General features: G+C 36.1%; 2 protein-coding genes across 2 annotated transcripts; both read right to left on the bottom strand.

Moving 5' to 3' along the window:
* Positions 1-12151: 12151 nt before the first annotated feature.
* LOC131675283 (ATP-dependent DNA helicase pif1-like) lies at positions 12152-14575 on the bottom strand. Its single transcript, XM_058954211.1, has 6 exons — positions 14537-14575; positions 14129-14417; positions 13643-13885; positions 13479-13565; positions 12250-13391; positions 12152-12193 (listed from the first exon to the last, which is right to left on the bottom strand). Exons 1-6 carry the CDS (start codon positions 14573-14575, stop codon positions 12152-12154), a joined length of 1842 nt encoding a protein of 613 aa, XP_058810194.1.
* Positions 14576-14736: 161 nt separating this feature from the next.
* On the bottom strand, positions 14737-16857 carry LOC131675282 (uncharacterized). The gene is made up of 2 exons (XM_058954209.1): positions 16762-16857; positions 14737-16671 (listed from the first exon to the last, which is right to left on the bottom strand). Exons 1-2 carry the CDS (start codon positions 16855-16857, stop codon positions 14737-14739), a joined length of 2031 nt encoding a protein of 676 aa, XP_058810192.1.
* Between the last annotated feature and the right edge of the window lie 739 nt (positions 16858-17596).

Here is a 17596-nt window from a genome sequence, read left to right as displayed (position 1 = left end):
AGTACTTCACCACACTCGGCGCATAAAGACAAGACCATTTGATAAAAGTGAGAAGTTTAGAATTTAAAAACAAATTAAGACAAAAAAAAGAAATTCATAGATTGTGTCAGAAAGTTTCCCATCTCTGCTCCCCGGGTCTCAAAACTTCACAAGAAACTGTAATAAACGAGGTAATTTGAAAGGACATATTGATACGAGAAATTGAAAAGTTTGAATTTCGCATGAAAATTTGAGTCACTGACCAGTCATAAACGGGAGCTGTGAAAAGTCAGGATTTAAAAGATTTGAAAATTGGCGCCTCAGTGGCACCAACTCAGTTAGTTAAGGATCAAAAAATTGGCGTGAGATTCGGGAGTAAAGTGATGCCATTTACAAGAGGCGGTAAAGGGATTCGCAAGTTAGCCTAGAAATGACTAAAACGCAAAAATAAACAAGTAGCTTATACGCAAAAATGAAATAAGAAAAATGATTGATGAAGCGAACGCAGAAAATTACATTACAAATTAAGTGAATGGTAGAAAAAGAAACGTGATTTGACACAGTCGATCGAATAAAATTAAAAATAAAATTAAAATTGTCTAGCGTGTAGATAGCGCTAGATAAAAATACAAAAAATTCAACTAAATAAAACAAAACAAGAAAAAGTAAAATACAAATAAAATTAAAATAAAATTAAAATAGCAATCGCGATGACTAAGCGCAAGAACAGATTAAGTTAAAAGATGTGATACGGCGAAGAAATAACACCGGCAGTGAGGAGTCTCTCCGAGTAGATTAAAATATGTGGATTAACGGTAAAAATTGTTGATACAGGTACTTAGCAGCAAAAATTTTGGAAGTGTTGTAATCGGTAAGGTGTATAGTGTGTAGAGTGTAGTGGTCCTGGTATGGAGGCTGTGTTGTTGTTTGCGTTGTTTGCAAAGATGTGTAGATCAAAACTCGTTAAAGTAGGAGATTTGATGAAGGTCATGTTGTAACCAAGCAAGGGGTTAATTCATCCACTGGCTAAAAAAATTGATTAAAAGCCAAGAATTTTTAGCAGAAAGCTCAGTGGCCAGCTGGACGAACTCGTCAGCAAGAATATCCCGCTCGAGGAAGTGGCAAAAGTAGGAAAATGTTTATAAAAGAAGAGAGTCTTAAGAACTAGTGTGTCGCTACTCACCGAGAGAGAGAGAGAAATAGGGAGAGAGAGAGAGAAAGAGGGAGAGAGAGAGAGAAAGAGAGAGAGAGAGAGAGAGAGAGAGAGAAATACGGCACCGATCTCGTCCACCGATGCCTTTGCTCAATTGTTGTCTCTGTCACTGTTGCTGCTGGTCTGGTGGCTGTCGTTGATGTCGTTGTTCCTATCATTGTTGTTGTTGTTGTCGCTGCTAACATCTAGCTGCTGATGCGCACCTCGCTAACGGTTACTACTGCCTCACTGTTCACGGTAATGGCATCTCATGTACGCTCCCACATCACCTCGCTAGAAACATACGCACATTGGTACCAAATAAAACCACAAAGCCGGAGGTTTGGCGTGACTCAGCCAATAATCTAGATCATTCCACATAGTGGACGCGTCTTAAACCAATACTGTCGTTGATGAGGGCGCGGGGAAACTTTTTCCAGAAAAACGATTGAGAATGGCATGCGTGACGGCCCTTGATGAATCTCAGTAATAACTGTATAAAAATCGGCGCAAGGGTGCAACATCTAACTCGTGATCTCTTTCTTTTTTCTGACTCTTACTCTCTGTCTTTTTCTTCTGTCTGTCTATCTATCTGTCTTTCTCTCTCTCATGGCTGTTCCTTCTTCTACAGTCTGCGCAATCCTCTGCCGCTCATCCTCATGCCGTACCTCAACAAAGAAAACCAAGCATAAGTATGTATTTTATGTACACACACTCATAGTTCGGCATGGTGCGCGGACCTTGGCCAGGGCCAGACGGCAGGACGACGGTTATACTGTGATTCTTCGTCGCAGCCTTCCCGAAGCCACCAATCATTTCTATAGGAGCAGGAGCTGTTTCCCCCTCTCACCGTACGGACGCGCCTCGGCTAGGATATTTTACTTGACTGCACTTATCGGTGCTCACATCAAGAGTGTAGACGGCATCTCGCCGGCTACGAGTGGGCTAACTGACAGAAAAGATAACAAAATAAATGAAAATAAAATATAATAAAATAAAATAAACAAAAGAAAACGTAAATAACTCAAACTTAAAAAAAATAACACCCGAAAAAACGAAACTAAAAAAAAATCTAATAAAAACACAATCCGGCGAAAACTCGCTCACCTCTGGGGCGAAACTCAGACGATCTTCCAAGGATAGCCGAGCAAAGTATACTAGGGTTGGGTTATGAGCCTGAGAGAGAGCGGCGATGCCTCTGACGGACTTGGTGATGCCACAGATGATAAAGCCAACGAAAAAACTTTTCGTTAGGGCTCACTTCAACGAGTCGAACGCTTTCTGTTATTTGAAATCCCAGTGCTATGCTTTGTTCTTGTGCAGTAGCTTCGTCAGAGATATCTTCAGATGCGACTCGTGCTCGATGAACCTGAAGGACCACCCACACATCTCCAGGAAGCGACTCAGCTGTTTGTTGTTCCGCGGAATTGGAAAATCTAAAACGAGGTTCACGTGGTCGAGATCTGACCGTAGCCGGTTTTTGTCAAGAAGGTATCCCAAAAACGTAACACTTGAACAACCAAACTCACTCTTCTCGATGTTGATCTTCAAGCCAACTAAGCCAACTTGGACGCCCTGACAAATCTGCGATGTTACAGCAATCTAGGCATCGGTCCAATACTCGTTCGTTGCTGCACCAGCCTTGCACCTGTATATTTTTTAACGGTAAATGTTCAATTTCAATTTGTCATTTACAGATGCAATAGTTAGTTTCTTCTTTCTCTAAAAAGACATTGTTTTGGTAGGTCCTATCATATCAACATGAATTAACATTAATAATCTGGTAGCTCTAGTTTTCACTTTAGAATAAGTAGTAAATTTTGCGAGATTAGACATAATCCAGATTTTTAAATTTGTTATTTCCTAATTAAACATTTAATTTATCAAATTGTTATCTTATTTTTGTAATACTTGCAGTTAGTTTCAGAAGAAATATGCTAATCTACTGTGTCAAATCATACCTTTATCTAATTTTTCTATTTATTATTTCTATGGTTCGAACCAATGTAATGCACCACCAACTCCAAAATTGATCACTTACACTCTCTTTTACTACGATATTGTAGTTTTACTAATTTCGTATTTTAAATTGAACTCTAATATGTAAGTGCCAAGTTGTCTGTGCAAATTGACATCCAACCTCAGAATTTTCTTTCAAACTAATATTCTAATTGTAAATAGAAGAGTCTAGCTTACTAAGCACGATCATGCTACTTTTACAAATAATTACATTAAATTAATAACATTATCTCCAACTTCTATGGCAATTGGGTCTTTGATAACTTCCTAATAAGTATTTAGAAATCATTTCCTTATTCTCATATAAATTTCTAAAGTTACATTATCTGAGTAATTGCTTAAGCCCAGGGTAGAACAATCGGCTAAGTGACAATTATTTTTCACATACAACATAAATAGGCAATACATTAGTTAAATTTATTGATTTACTTAATCTATCTAGTTTATTTGTATACAGTTTACCTTTAAAGACTATTTCGATATCATCTTATTTACTTCTATTTGCGCCTATTGAAAAAAGTTACAAACACTTCAAGGCTTCGCAAAATGAAACTCTTAACTACTAAATGCTCCGTTACACCTATATATACTATAAAGAAAACGTAACTATATAATTACGTTGATATGATTTTCTGATATTATCCGAAGTATTACTTGTAGTTTTACCTTTTCAACCGACTTATGTAGCTCTTACACCATCTTCTCAACCTATATTCCTATCGTGTACGATTTGAAAGTTGGTAATTATTAATGTTTCTCATACCCCTAAGGTCGCCTCTACTTTTATCTCTTCTATTGTTGTTCAACCCTAATCTATGTTCGTTGTTGTAATAGGAATATTTTCGGCCAATATGATAGAGCACGCATCTGTATGGGTAGCAGAAGTACAGTTTATACGATGTGAGAAAACAAGATGCAGCAAAGTGTTAATTCTTTTGTTGCATTTATCACATTTGTTGTTCAGAGTGGTTAATAAAGCATGTTTTGGTATTTATATTTGTAACAGTAGCTTCTAACTATAGAATATATTCACTCAATGCTTCGAAAAGATTTCTAAAATTATTTAATTGTTGTTCTAGCATATTTGCGTCTATAACTCGATGAATACAGAAATTTCAGTTTTCTTAGAGTAATATTATCACATGACATATTTTGTATTCTTCTATCACTGAATCATATTTATTGAGAGTCTGAGATATACTATCAATTTCAGTCATTCCAGTGTTATACAATTTACTTCTGACATTGGCATCTGTCACGTTAACTTTTAATTTTTCAAATTTCATTATCATAATCATTTTCAAGAAAGTTGTATTTACATTTTTATATTTGCAATTGTAGTCGTAATTGTAGTTGCATTTATGATATAGGAGTCAATCACATTTGAGCTGGAAAATACTTCTATTTAATGTTTCGTCTTTAATCTAAAAATATGACTTCTAACTCGTAGATCTCCTCTCTGAGTAATTAATTTATCTACCAACATTCAAAAATTCTAAATATATTAACTTATAATAATTAAAATTTAAATAGCAAACCTTATTTTATTGCGTGATGCAACTAAAAGAAAAAAACACACGAGTGGATTTCGCAGATACCCACTGACTCATCTAGAACTTTCTCAATTTTTTAATGACTTACTCGATTAATTATATTTCTTGGCTCAGTAGAAGCGTGCCTAGTTCCATAACCTATAAGATATTCAACGGAATAATGACATACATATACACACACTTATATAAAGATACAGTTTTATTAAAAAGCAGAGCGAACGGGTGCGTTTGGCAAGGGCGCTGGCCCTGTCGAGTGAATATGCGCTCGGCATAACAATGACGCTCAATGTGATGACGTGGTTCTCATACAGTCGCACTCCATACACACATATGCATGTGCTTACAAGAGGCTATATTCCAAAACATACCCCCCAAAAAAAATGAACTTATATTTACAGAAACTGATAGACTAATATTCTGAATCGTGAAGAACAACTTCCTTGATAAAAATTTTTCCACGATTACAAATTTTATTCCTTTTCTTTTTAATAAGAAAAGTATATTTCACACTCTCCTGTGATTGCATATTTACAGCGGCTAGCTCGCTTGATCGCTGAAATCATTATTCGATCTAGTGTTTCAAATTCAAAATTCCATTTAATAAACAGAAAAAAATAAAAGAGTTTTAGAAGCTTATAAAACAAAATAAAAAACATTCTGTCCTTCAAATACATCACGTTTCACTAATATTTCAAATTATCTTTATTTATAACTTAATTTTTTGTAATGCATTTGCTTATTAAAAATTTAAGAAATTTTTTTCGAATTTTGACATGTTTGAGAAAATACTAATAATAACCTTATTAGAAAGAATATTATAACAAAATAATTTTAGGAATTTTTTTGTATATTCTGAATATTTCTGTATTTGCTGATACATGCTTAGCTTCAAAAATGATTACTGACATTCTCTTACCATAACTTCATAAGGCTCAAACAATAACTAGAACTTTTCTTTGTTTACATTTTCGGATTTGTTATGTTTTTCGAATGCCCAATTTATGAGCCTAACATCGAGGATATGGATGATTTTCAAAAATATGTAGAAAATGTTTACCTAAAAGTATCGAACGGTGCTCTTAAATATAGCACGATAATTATTATACCGCTAGAAACTTGCAAGTCGTAACATAACGTAAATTACACAAACATTCTCATAGGCGCAAGAATCATTCCCGATCTAATAGTACTCGTACAGAGTGTAGAGGCGATCAATGCCGAGTGTGGCAGATACGCCTACAACAATACTACTTGGGCTTCAACATCACAGAGTAGAAAATAGTGTAACTAGAACAAAGCTTCTATTGTTTCGACTACGAGAAATGGCACAAAGATAACCAGTTTAACGTTGACGGGCGAATCATTCCAAGAAATATCAAAAATTATACTTTTATACTTTTTTATTTTATTTTCTATTACATCAACGTTATTTAGCTGTATATGAGTCTTAATTAAAATTTCGTTGCTTTATGATGCATGGAAACAATAATTTTATTTGTTTCATTCTATAACGGCCCGGAAACTAATTAAATTATTCTCGCGGCCTGTCAACAATTTCATCTTCGCTGCTCGGTGCGGGGCTCACCGCCGCCTCGATCAGCTAGCCGCTTCCTGGTGTTCCGCCGCGCACGGGCGGACACGTGCTACCCTGAAAAGGGATCGCGAAAGCGCGGCCAAGCACGAGAGCGTGCGTGGATTTTAATCACGGGCGTGGGAAGGGACAAAGGTGCCTTCCTGGGTACGCTCAACACAACGGCAACACTTGAGTAGGTCAAATCGGGCTTTATTTACTTAGTCAGACTTTCTTACACAATACCACATGCCGAGATTTTGCTTCGAACTCTACTTTAGAGAGAGAGAGACGCTCGCTCGCGCAACTAACGCACGCTAAGTTGTCGCTTACGAATACAAAGAAACTCACCGGGAAGTAGCTGCTGCAGACAGACTACTCCTTCTCGCTATTCGCCCTCGTTATCGCCCTTGCTCAGGCGGATAAGCTCTGCTCCTGCGAATCGCCCACCGGAGATGACGGTCCACGGGCTCTGGCGATCCTCGGGGATGGCGTCAACCTCTCTTGCGCACTTTCACTTTTTTTTTCCCCGATCGTTTTCCTCTTCTCTTCTTTCCTTTTGTTCGCGCGCGCACGTGACAACAGCTCGAGCTCCCAGGTCTCAGTGCCCGAAAATCGTCTCTTCTCCCTACTCTACCGCCGCGGCACGCGCCTCCTCGAGTCTCGCCCTCTCTCTCTCTGCTTCGCTTCGCGTTCGCTTGCCCGCTTGGCCATGCTCGGCCTCGTTCGCGGGCAATTTTCCGCGAAAACGGCCCCAGCCGTTATAGCCCCCTCCCAGTCGGATGATACTCGAGGTAATCTCCGACAATCATAGCGCGGAATGATTGTGCGAGGGTGAGGAATAGCGAGGTGAGAGAGGTGAAGTGTAATAAATGTGACGGTGACATGAGATATAGATTTTTTATTTAGTTGCCCCAGCGGGCAACTGTCAGCGGCGCCGATGGCTGCAACCGCGATGGAATTCGCCGTGGCGGGCGAGGTTCGGGCAGCGCGATGACTTGGAGACGCCGGGATGTCCGCAGATGTAGCATCCCTCGGCGTCTCGGCGCGAGTGGCCCTCTCGGTGACCTTCCGGGTCGACGACGTTGGGGTTGGGGGTCCGGTTCGCGCTTCTCACGCGGCTCCGCTCTCTTCGCCCCAGGGGATGGGCGCTCCGTTGGCGACGATGCTCTGACCAGCACCCGTGACGCTGACTGATGTTAATCGTCACCGTGCTTCCCCCCGAGGAGTTGGCGTCCACGCTCACGCGGCCGTGATAGGCTGACTCGGGGGTAGCCGCGTCCTCGACGTCCTGGTCGGGCGTTGCCTGGGCTGTAGGCCTAGTAGCCCTGGGCCCTTGGGGGCGCTGGTCTTCCATGCTGGGCGCCCGGCGGAATTCCGGTGGCGGGGCGTCTTGTTCAGCGTGTGTCTGCGCTTCTTGCGCATCCTGCAGGTCATCCATGTCGTTTTCTAGTATTCCGACTCTGTGCTGGAGTGTCTCGATTTGGCTGACGATTTTGGCTTGTGCTGCGCACACTCCTTGCATCAGCTGCGTCGCTTCCCGAACCCTCTGGTTGTTTAGGGCCACGGACTTTTCCACAGCTCGGAGTTGCTTCAGCCAAACTCCTATTGCTTTTATAAACTCCCGTGAGACCTGCACTGGGTCTCCTCCGGTTGTCAGCAAATCGTCGGCCTCATCCATAGGTTGCTCTGGCCTTGGGGGCGATGTTGGTGCTTCGCCCGAGTGCATCGACTCCTCCAGAATCAGCCTCGTTAGCTGCATATCCATTTTTGATATGAGCATGTCATTGGTCAGCGGCCCTCTAATTATTCGCTGCTTTTACCCACTATCCTGATAAATTTTTCCTTCAATTATTTTATCTAGTCTCCGATTTTCAATTTCTAAAGTTCATCATAATTTTTTGATTTTATAAGTATTTTATTTGTAAGCTCTGGTAGAAAAACTCTAATGGATTTTTGGCGAAAAAATAATTATTCATGACATAAAATAATAAAATGCTAATGTTTTTTGATGAATCAATAATAATTTTAACAAAAGTTTCTTAAACATGATGTCTATTTGTAGGAAACTGGCGGATTAATAGTAAATCTTTACTGTTTTGAGAATACTTCTGCAATGTTTCATTAGTTTTTCATTAAGATTTAGTTCGGATAAACAGAATTCGTCACGAATAAATAACTCATCATCATGTCCCACCTCACATAGGAACATAATTTTGATGAATTTTGTAGACATTTCAAGAATTATTGTAGACAGGGAATTGTAATTTTGATGAAGTTTGATAAATTTACATGTAATTGAATGAATCAAGATAAACTTTTTCGTAAAAAATATTCAAATTTCTTCATCATTCATATTGAGTAATTATATTTCGAGTATAGCACAGACATCTCGCAAGAGTGTGAAATGTCGTTTGATGAAAATTCCTCAACGCTCATTATAATTTATCAGATTCAATAAGAATTTGTCTAAAAGAATATGATGAAATGGAAATTAATTTAACTATTTCATTTGAAATTTACTTGTTTTCATTGTATCATAATATATTGATAAATTCTAATTCTTACGGAAAGATAAGGAACATTTATGGTTTTCTTTGAAGTTTTCCCAATTCATTGAACTCATGAAAGTTTGTTAATTTTAAAGGTAAATTATAGTATAATTTACAAAATTTTTTCTATAACATATTGAACGCATTCTTTATTAATAAATAAATTAAATCTAAATTAACAATAGTAAATACGTATAACAAATTCAAACAAAAATTTAATTTGTCAAAGCTTTAGACTGTTTTTCAGACTGTTTCTTAGGCACATGACGAGCATATGTAATACTCTACCTATTGCAATAGTAGTCGATTCGATCAATCGATTCGTTCGCGATTCGGTAGCACTTGCGATGCTAGAGCGAACGTCTAAGAGAGAGAGGGGGCGCGCGAGAGTTCAAAGTTTCAGTTAAGTCTCAGCTGTTGCTTGTTAGGCCCCGGTCACATAGGTACATATGAATGCGGATGGATACGGACGCGAATCGCAACTCTAGTAACATCACTAAAAATATCTAGTTCGATTATTTAGTACTAACACTACCGGTAGTGAGCAAAAGTGACTGTTGTTTAAAACTGTAGCGCCAAACGTACCACATTTAATGTTCAAATGTCAGGTCTACAATTTACTTTTCAGATTTTCATGAATATTGCTTATTAATGAGTATGCTAATGTAAAAAAAGTTTTTGGGATGATTAATATTAGGTGTACAAATAAGTTTCCGCGGTTTTTTATAAAAAATTAGGAATTTATTGTGAAGGAAAAGTACATTACGTTTTATTCAAAGTATTTTCCATCATTTGCCACTACTTTTCCCTATCTTTCTGGCAACATTCGGATACCCCGTCGAAAAAACTCTTTATCTTTTGACGCTATCCACAAATCTACCCAATTTTTGGTGTCTTCATATGATGTGAAACGCTGCTCAGACAGACCATGTGCCATCGACCGGAACAGGTGATAATCAGAAGGGGCTAAGTCTGGTGAATATGGCGGGTGGGGTAAAACTTCCCAGTTGAATGTTTCCAAGTATGTTTTTACCGGCGCCGCAACATGTGGACGAGCATTATCGTGTAAAAGAATAATTTTGTCGTGTCTGGAGTAATAATGGGCGCGTTTTTCCTTAAGTGCCCAACTCTCATCTCATCAATTGTGTTCAGTAGAGAGCTCCAGTAATGGTTTCGCTTGGTTTCAGCAATTCATAATACACGACACCAAGCTGATCCCACCAAATACACAGCATGAGTTTTTTTCCATGAATATTCGGCTTAGCTGTCGATGTTGATGGTTCGCCGGGCTTAACCCATGACTTTCTCTTCTTTGGATTATCGTAGTGAATCCATTTTCGTCACCAGTGACTATACGATGCAAAAAACTCTTTTTTTTATTCCTGGCAAGCAGCATTTCACTCATGCATAATCGGCGTTCAACGTCTCTCGGCTTTAGTTCATATGGAACCCAATTTCCTTGTTTTTGAATCATTCCTAACGATTTTAAACGATGTGAAATTGCTTGTTGAGTCACTTGTAGAGTAAGTGCAAGTTCTTTTTGCGTTTGGGACGAATCTTACTCCAATAGTACTTCTAATTCCATGTCTTCGTACACTTTCGGCCTTCCACTGCGTTCTTTGTCCTTCACGTCAAACTCACCGTTCTTAAACTTTTGAAACCATTCCTGACAACTTCTCTCACTTAAAGCAGCTTCACCATATGCTTCTAGAAGCAATCAGCTGCAGATTTTTTCAAATTAAAGAAGTAAATCAAAAGTTCCCGCAAATGATGCTTATTCGGAATAAAACTTGACATTTTTGCACGAAAAAAATTACGTGATGCTGATACGGAATCACTAGTACTTTAAGGTTATGGTGTTGCCGGATGACAAAACTTGGGATATTACGTTTTACATCTGACAATTTCTCCATAACCTTCTGGTGGAGCCATCTTTTGACAAACCGCGGAAACTTATTTGTACACCTAATACATATCATTTATATATATTTTCTTCTTCTTCTCATAAATTTTTTCTCTATTTCTTTATTTTGACTTTATTTTCGTATTCTTAGACACAAAATGAAACTTTTTTCTCTTTAGCATTTTTTCCAAAACGTACACAAGTCGAAGTAATTGAGGATTGGAAAAAAAGGTTGCTTTTTACAAAAAACGCCGTAACTTGGTTAAAAAACTTCAATCGAGCGACCGTTAGGGAGTGAGGTTTCATTTGCTAAGTAAGGTACGTATTTTTGGGATTTCGTGTGTGTGTGCGTCTATTTGTTTTCGTATGTGTGTATGTTCGTGTGGGTGTCTTGGTGTCTCTGTTTGTGCCTGATATTGGTTCGCCCTGAATTTCAGTACTAATCATACGAATTTCATTTATTTATGACTTCAATGATTAGCGTCCCCCTATCCACCACCCGGGGAGGCGCCGGATGCGGGATCAGGTACCCGACACCGGAGTATATGCGCGTGTGTGTTTGTTTAGTTCGATTTTTTTGTGTTATACGTGATTATTTTTCTTTTTTTCTGATATCATGATCGATTGCTTTCCATATCGTTTTTTCTCTGGGTGGCCATATTTGTATATTCATTTTTTTTTTTTTTGTTTTTGAACCACTTACTAGTTTTCTTTTTTTTCTACGATTCTTTTGTGGTTACATATAAATTTTTTTTCTTGTTTTGTTGGCTGTTCCTTTTTTTTATTATTTTTTTTTTCTGGCCGTAATTGTATTTTTTTTTTCGCACTATTCATGTTTTATGAATTATCCATTGCAACGATTTTTTTTGTATTATTATTTTATTTGTTCCTTCTTTGATTCTTTTTTGTATGCATATACATTTTTTTTTCTTGCATGGTTGCCCGTTTTTTTTTTTTTTTATTTTGTTTTTTTTTGTCTTGCCTTGATTGTATATTCAATTTTTTTTTGCTCTATCCATGTTTTTCGAATTATTCATTGCATTGATTTTTTTATGTTTTTTTTTCTTGTTTTTTTTTTGATGCATTTTTTCAGCAATTTTGTTGACAGTTTTTTTTTGTATTCTCCCCATTTCTTTTTTAATTGTACATTTGCTTGAATTTTTTAATGCTCTCTAATTATCATTTTTTTTTCATTTGATGCATTTTTGGAGCTACTGTGTAAATTATTTTTTTTGGCAATCGATCATTGTTATTTATTCTAAATTGTGTAATCTTAATATTTATATAAATTATAATATTTCTTTGTATACGATATTTTTTGTATATATTATTTCTTTCGATTTTTTTTTACCCTTAATGTTGTTTGCATTTTTGTATATTGGATTATTTAATAATAATACCTTCAAGGTTTTCTTGCTTCTTGCCCTAGAAAGTGCAACATATAATTGACCATGACTGAAAACTGGAGTTGGTAGATATACCCCAACATTATCGTATGATTGTCCTTGTGATTTATTTATGGTCATTGCAAATCCCAATCTAATTGGGAACTGTCGTCGTTTCATGTTAAACGGTATGTCTTCTTTTGATGGTGATAAGCTTATTCTCGGTATGATTGCTGTTTTTCCAATATGTGTTCCAGATAAAATTTCCGCACTTATCGAATATTTTTGTAAAGCTTTCACTATCAATCTCGTGCCATTGCATAAACCTTCTGTTATATTTAAATTTCTCATTAATATAATGACTGCTCCAATTTTCAAGTATAATTTATATGGCGGAAGTCCATTTGGTGTTTTTTCGTTTAAAAATTCTGTTGGCAACATGACATCCAGATTCTCTCCATTATCGTCCTCTGCCGTGTCGACACTCAGATATTGTATCGATTTTCCTTCCATTTTATTTAATATTTCATTATTTATGTGCATTACGTCATTATTTGTTGGTGCTAATATAACTTTTTTGCTGATTGTTGTATCGTTATTTTTCAATTTGCTTCCAAATATTTCTTCCACTATGTCATTTCTTTTCGTGATCATTGTTTTTGGAATTTCTTGCAATTCATGTTCCTCTTCAAATTCATTTGACCGTTTGCCTTCACCAACTTGTAAAAGCCAATTTTTGAATTGTCTGTCGTCATCCGATACACGTACGTTTTCTGTTAATGCCATTCGTTTGAATGTTCTCCATACTTCACAGTTTTTTACTAAATTCTCAATTATTTCAGTACGACTACCGTGTCTAACGACGGGTAGGATTTGTCTGAAATCTCCTGATGCAATGATTATTTTTCCTCCAAATGGTAGGTCATTATTGCATATGTCCCTTAATGAACGATCTACAGCTTCGAATGCCATCTTCGATGTCATTGATATTTCATCCCAAATAATCACTTTGGCGTTGCGCATTATTTCTCCTTCTTTTGAGTTTGGTTTTATATTGCACACTGTTGTTTCAGTTATAGACAATGGCATTTTGAATGTTGTGTGTACTGTTTTTCCATTCTTCAATAAGTTTGCTGCTATTCCTGTCCATGCTACGCAAAGTAATTCATGTTTTTGTGTTTGTAAATAGTCAATTAAAATATTTAATAAATAACTTTTTCCAGATCCTCCTGGTCCATCTATAAATATGCAATTTTCTTTATTTTCATTTTTAATGGTGTTTATTATATAATTGAATATTTTGCTTTGCGCTTCGTTTAATGTACTTATTTTATTTTCTAATGTGTCATTGCTGCTTTCATTATTTTCTAATAGCATTTCTGTGAGATCATCATCAATTCTGTTGTCATAATCTGGTAGAGAATAATTATTTAAAGTGTATCCGTGTACTTGTAATATTTTGTCAATTTTTTTAGAGCTACATTTTCACCCATTTCATTTGTGTATTTCGGATGATAAAAATGTGTTTTATATTTTTCATATAATTCTCTTGCATTTGTTGGATTATGAAACACACATATTATTGCAAATAATTGACGTAAAGCATCTGGGAATTGTACTTTTGTTGCTTCTTCTAAGCATTTGTCCCATTCTTCGTCTTCGCCTATCAATTGTCTTGCTTTTGCAGCTTCAAAATATGTATTATGTAATATTCCATCAACTGTACGTAATTCTTCAAATGATCGTGGATCGCTCACATGTAATAATAATAATCTTATGTAATATCTTTCTCGGTCTTTAGGATTAACCAAATAAATCCTGCTGAGTATTGGTTTATTTGTTTTCTTTCTTGGTTTCTATGATTTTGATTTTTCGTCGAAAACGTAGTGTGACGGTATTTCGCTACATAAATATTTTCGCGATTCTTCATCTTTTTTATTCAATTCGAAATATGCCGTTAATGTTGTCCCCTTACTCTTTACAAGTTCTTCTTCTCCTTCCTTGAAATATACATCTTGCTGTCCATCCTCGTGGATTGCCAATCTTATTATTGCATGTGACATTTTGTAAATATCATATTTGAATAATCGCCACATTGCCTCCGGTGGACATAAATATCTTGTATTCAAATATTGTTTCACCTCGTCGTGATTGTAAATTTCGTCCTCTACATTTTCATTGTCGTTGGTGTTATTTCCCTTTTTGAATTTTATTCCCGCGTGTTTCAGTTCTATGTACGCACAATCGTGTCCTTTGTAAATGTACTTAAATAAATATTTTATACATTGAACAGTTGAGCATACTTCTACGTTTATGTGTGCGTTAAATTTTTTCAATAAATATGGATTGTATGGTACAACAAATCGATTATCCGCTAATCTACTAGATTTTTCTCCTCCAAATCTGATTTTAACGCCGTCATTTCTTCGACGATAAATTGGATATCCATTCGCTTTGACCCCTGTTACGTCTGTGTATTGTTTTGGAAAATCCTTTGTACATTTCTTTGTCTCCGTGTTCATGCATGGACTGTTTTTATTGCTTGCGCCACATGGGCCATGTATCATAAATTGTTTAACTATGTCATATGAATTGGGGGTACCAATCTTTATTTGGAATTTCTGCACTTATTAATTCGTCTATCTTTTCTGGGGTGTCTAATTTATGCTCTCCATCTAAGAACAGTAACATATGCATGTGTGGTAGTCCTCGTTTTTGAAATTCAATCACTGATGTATGAGCAATATGTTTTCCAAGACAATTTTTCTTTATTACTAAATCCCTAAATTCTTCAACTTTGGCATGAAATACTCTCGCCACTAAATCTGGTCTATCCAATGCTGTTTCATATGGTTCCAAGTGATCTGTTATTTCTTTCCATTTTCGGTTACATGTCATCGTAATAAATAAATCTGGTTTCCCATAGTGACTGACTAAGACCATAGAGTCCAAAAAATTTTGTTTTAAATATCTCGGCCCGCCAGTAAAACTAGATGGCAATATAAACATTTTTCCTATTTTAACATTTTCATCTTTTTCCTTTGTCTCTAAATAATCCATTAATCCTCTATAACAATCTGTTCTTAAGGTGTCTTGTTGTTTTTTAAAAAAATATAATCTTGAACTTTCTACTTTGGCGAATGCGTCAACTGCGGCCTGCTGTGAAACTTTCCCAAGATTTAAATATGGATTAAAACCATTTCTGCAACTTATACGGTAGTTGTAGAATTGTAAATGTGAAATTTTATTTGTTCCAATTTTCTTTTTCATTTTTGGCATCCAACCGTATCCGCCATGTGGATAAATTAATGGATACGTCATAGGATCTGTGTGTTTGCTGATATTTGGTAGACTCATGGGACGATCATGCCGTGCATGTACTACAATGTCACGTTCTGCTGGAGGTAATCCGTTTTCTCCGACGAATACCATTGCCACTTCATTGCATGTTGATGGGTTATATGTATTTTTGTCTAAATGTACTTGTCGCGTTATGGCCATCGTAACTTGTCGTGGTGTTACACCTTGTTCTTTGCATCTCTGTATTTCTTCCTGTTCCACTTCATGCATCATTTTATATGCTTTAGCATATGGATTGTTTTTTCGTATAATTTCATCTAACGTTTTTAACATTTCATGATTTATTTCATCTTTCTTTGCAGTCTGCGTTCGTTCATTCGTTGCCATTTCATTGTCTAAAATGTATAATTGACCATATTTTCTAGCTTCATCTTCATTCGGATGTAATGCATATACATTATGATATACTTGGCCGCAAATTCGTATGACCCGTGGTCCTCTACCTGGCAATCTGTCAAAGTTCGCTCCAAAACTTGCGAATGCTAATGCATTATTATATAATCGTATGTTTTTTCTGAATTCTCCGCTATCTTGTGTATTACCAGTAGCGAGGTCTTTTAATAATTTTGGATAAGGGGGGTTATCTTGCATTTTTATTTTACCTTTGTCACAGCAGCTGGTAAATTTACCATTTGTGTCTTTTTCATTTTGAAAATGTAATGCATCGCAGTTGCTACATTTGTATGTCATATTTCCTATGTTGTTCTCATCAATAAGACTTTCATCAAATTGAATATTTGCTATCCTTCCTATTATGTTTGATGTATTTAATAATTTTAATTTGTCGTCTTCGCACGTTTTTCGTCTTCGTTTGTTTTTTACGTAATTTTGTTCTTGGTCTAATGAATTTACTCGATTGATTTTGATTTCGTTTAGCATCTTTCCTGAATTTGGCATTCCATGATTTTCAAGCAAGTATTCGTCTAATTTTCTCTTATTTCTATGATTGTTTTCATTTACTTCAGATTTATATTCGTTGATTGATTTTTTTGCGTTTTTTTGTTGGGTATTTGGGTTGTCACTCCTTTCATCAACCACACTCATATTTGGGAAATGTTTTATCACATTGTTAATTTTCTTATTTTTTCTATAACGTTTCATTGCTGTTTTTACTTGCTGTAGTCTTTTTTCTCGTTGTTCCTGATTGTTTTTTTCTAGCTGTTTTTCATTTTTGTTTTTTTTTCGTTGATAATATTCTTTTTGCCGTTTTCTTCTCTTGACATCTCTTTCTGTAATTGATCCACCAACATTCCTTGTCTTTTTCTCAGTCCTTCCGCCACAATTTTTGCCGTTTATAGTCGTCATCATTTCGGAATTTGGCAATACTTCATCATCTATCTCCATTATCTCAATCGATCGATCTATGTCTTGCATGATTTTATCCGTGTTTTTGCTTTACTCATTATTCTGTTTGTAGGAGTTCATCAAACATTGTTGTTCCTGTTGATAGGCATCTTGTGACTTCTTTATTAGTAATTCGATTTCTTCGATGCTAATGATAATATTTTTGGGATTGATTCTAAACCTGTGACCATAATTATTGGGCATTTGCTCAGAATAGAATGTATTATTTGCGTCGTAAATTTGTTTTATCGGAAACATATTCATTGTCTGTGTCTCATATATGCCCAGTAAATGTGCCCGCATCTTTCCAATGTCATATTCAACTTGACACGGACATACTCCTTTAATAGCAGATATTGCATTTGCAATTGAAAATATCCCGCAGTCATAAACTTTGGTTTGTGATTGTACTGATTCAAATACAATTTTGCATTGTGTAAGATATGGGAACAATTTGCTTATATAAATTTTATGATCATTTTGTAAAAATTGTGCATTCATACTGTCGTAAATATGAATTGTTGTCCCTCGTTTATGTAATGTAATCCAGTGTCCCGATTTCTTGCTGCCCGAAAATAATATCTGAACATAATCAATTTCAATTGGGACTAAGCTTATTATTTCTGGTCTTTGCAGTAAGAGAGTTGATTGCATATTGTACGTTGAATGTGATTGTAAAATTTTATTAAATTCATCGATATGTGTGTCAATTAACATTGAATTTTCATTTAAATATGAA

This window comes from Phymastichus coffea, unplaced genomic scaffold (assembly GCF_024137745.1).
Source record: "Phymastichus coffea isolate CEN01 unplaced genomic scaffold, Cenicafe_Pcof_1.1 PCOF00018, whole genome shotgun sequence".
Taxonomy (NCBI): domain Eukaryota; kingdom Metazoa; phylum Arthropoda; class Insecta; order Hymenoptera; family Eulophidae; genus Phymastichus; species Phymastichus coffea.
Note: the sequence above shows the minus strand (reverse complement) of the source record. Positions and strands in the feature narration are given on the sequence as shown.

Bases quoted from the DNA above. Each gene is read 5' to 3' on its own strand.
- LOC131675283 (XM_058954211.1), bottom strand. From the start codon at position 14,575: ATGACGGCGTTAAAATCAGATTTGGAGGAGAAAAATCTA. The intron at 13,392-13,478 runs GTACATTAAACG...GCATATTTATAG, and splicing joins CACATTAGAAAATAAAATAA to ATGGACCAGGAGGATCTGGA. The intron at 12,194-12,249 runs GTATATCTACCA...TGCACTTTCTAG, and splicing joins AATCATACGATAATGTTGGG to GGCAAGAAGCAAGAAAACCT.
- LOC131675282 (XM_058954209.1), bottom strand. From the start codon at position 16,857: ATGGAGATAGATGATGAAGTATTGCCAAATTCCGAAATGATGACGACT. The intron at 16,672-16,761 runs GTTGGTGGATCA...AATGAAAAACAG, and splicing joins CTGAGAAAAAGACAAGGAAT to CTAGAAAAAAACAATCAGGA.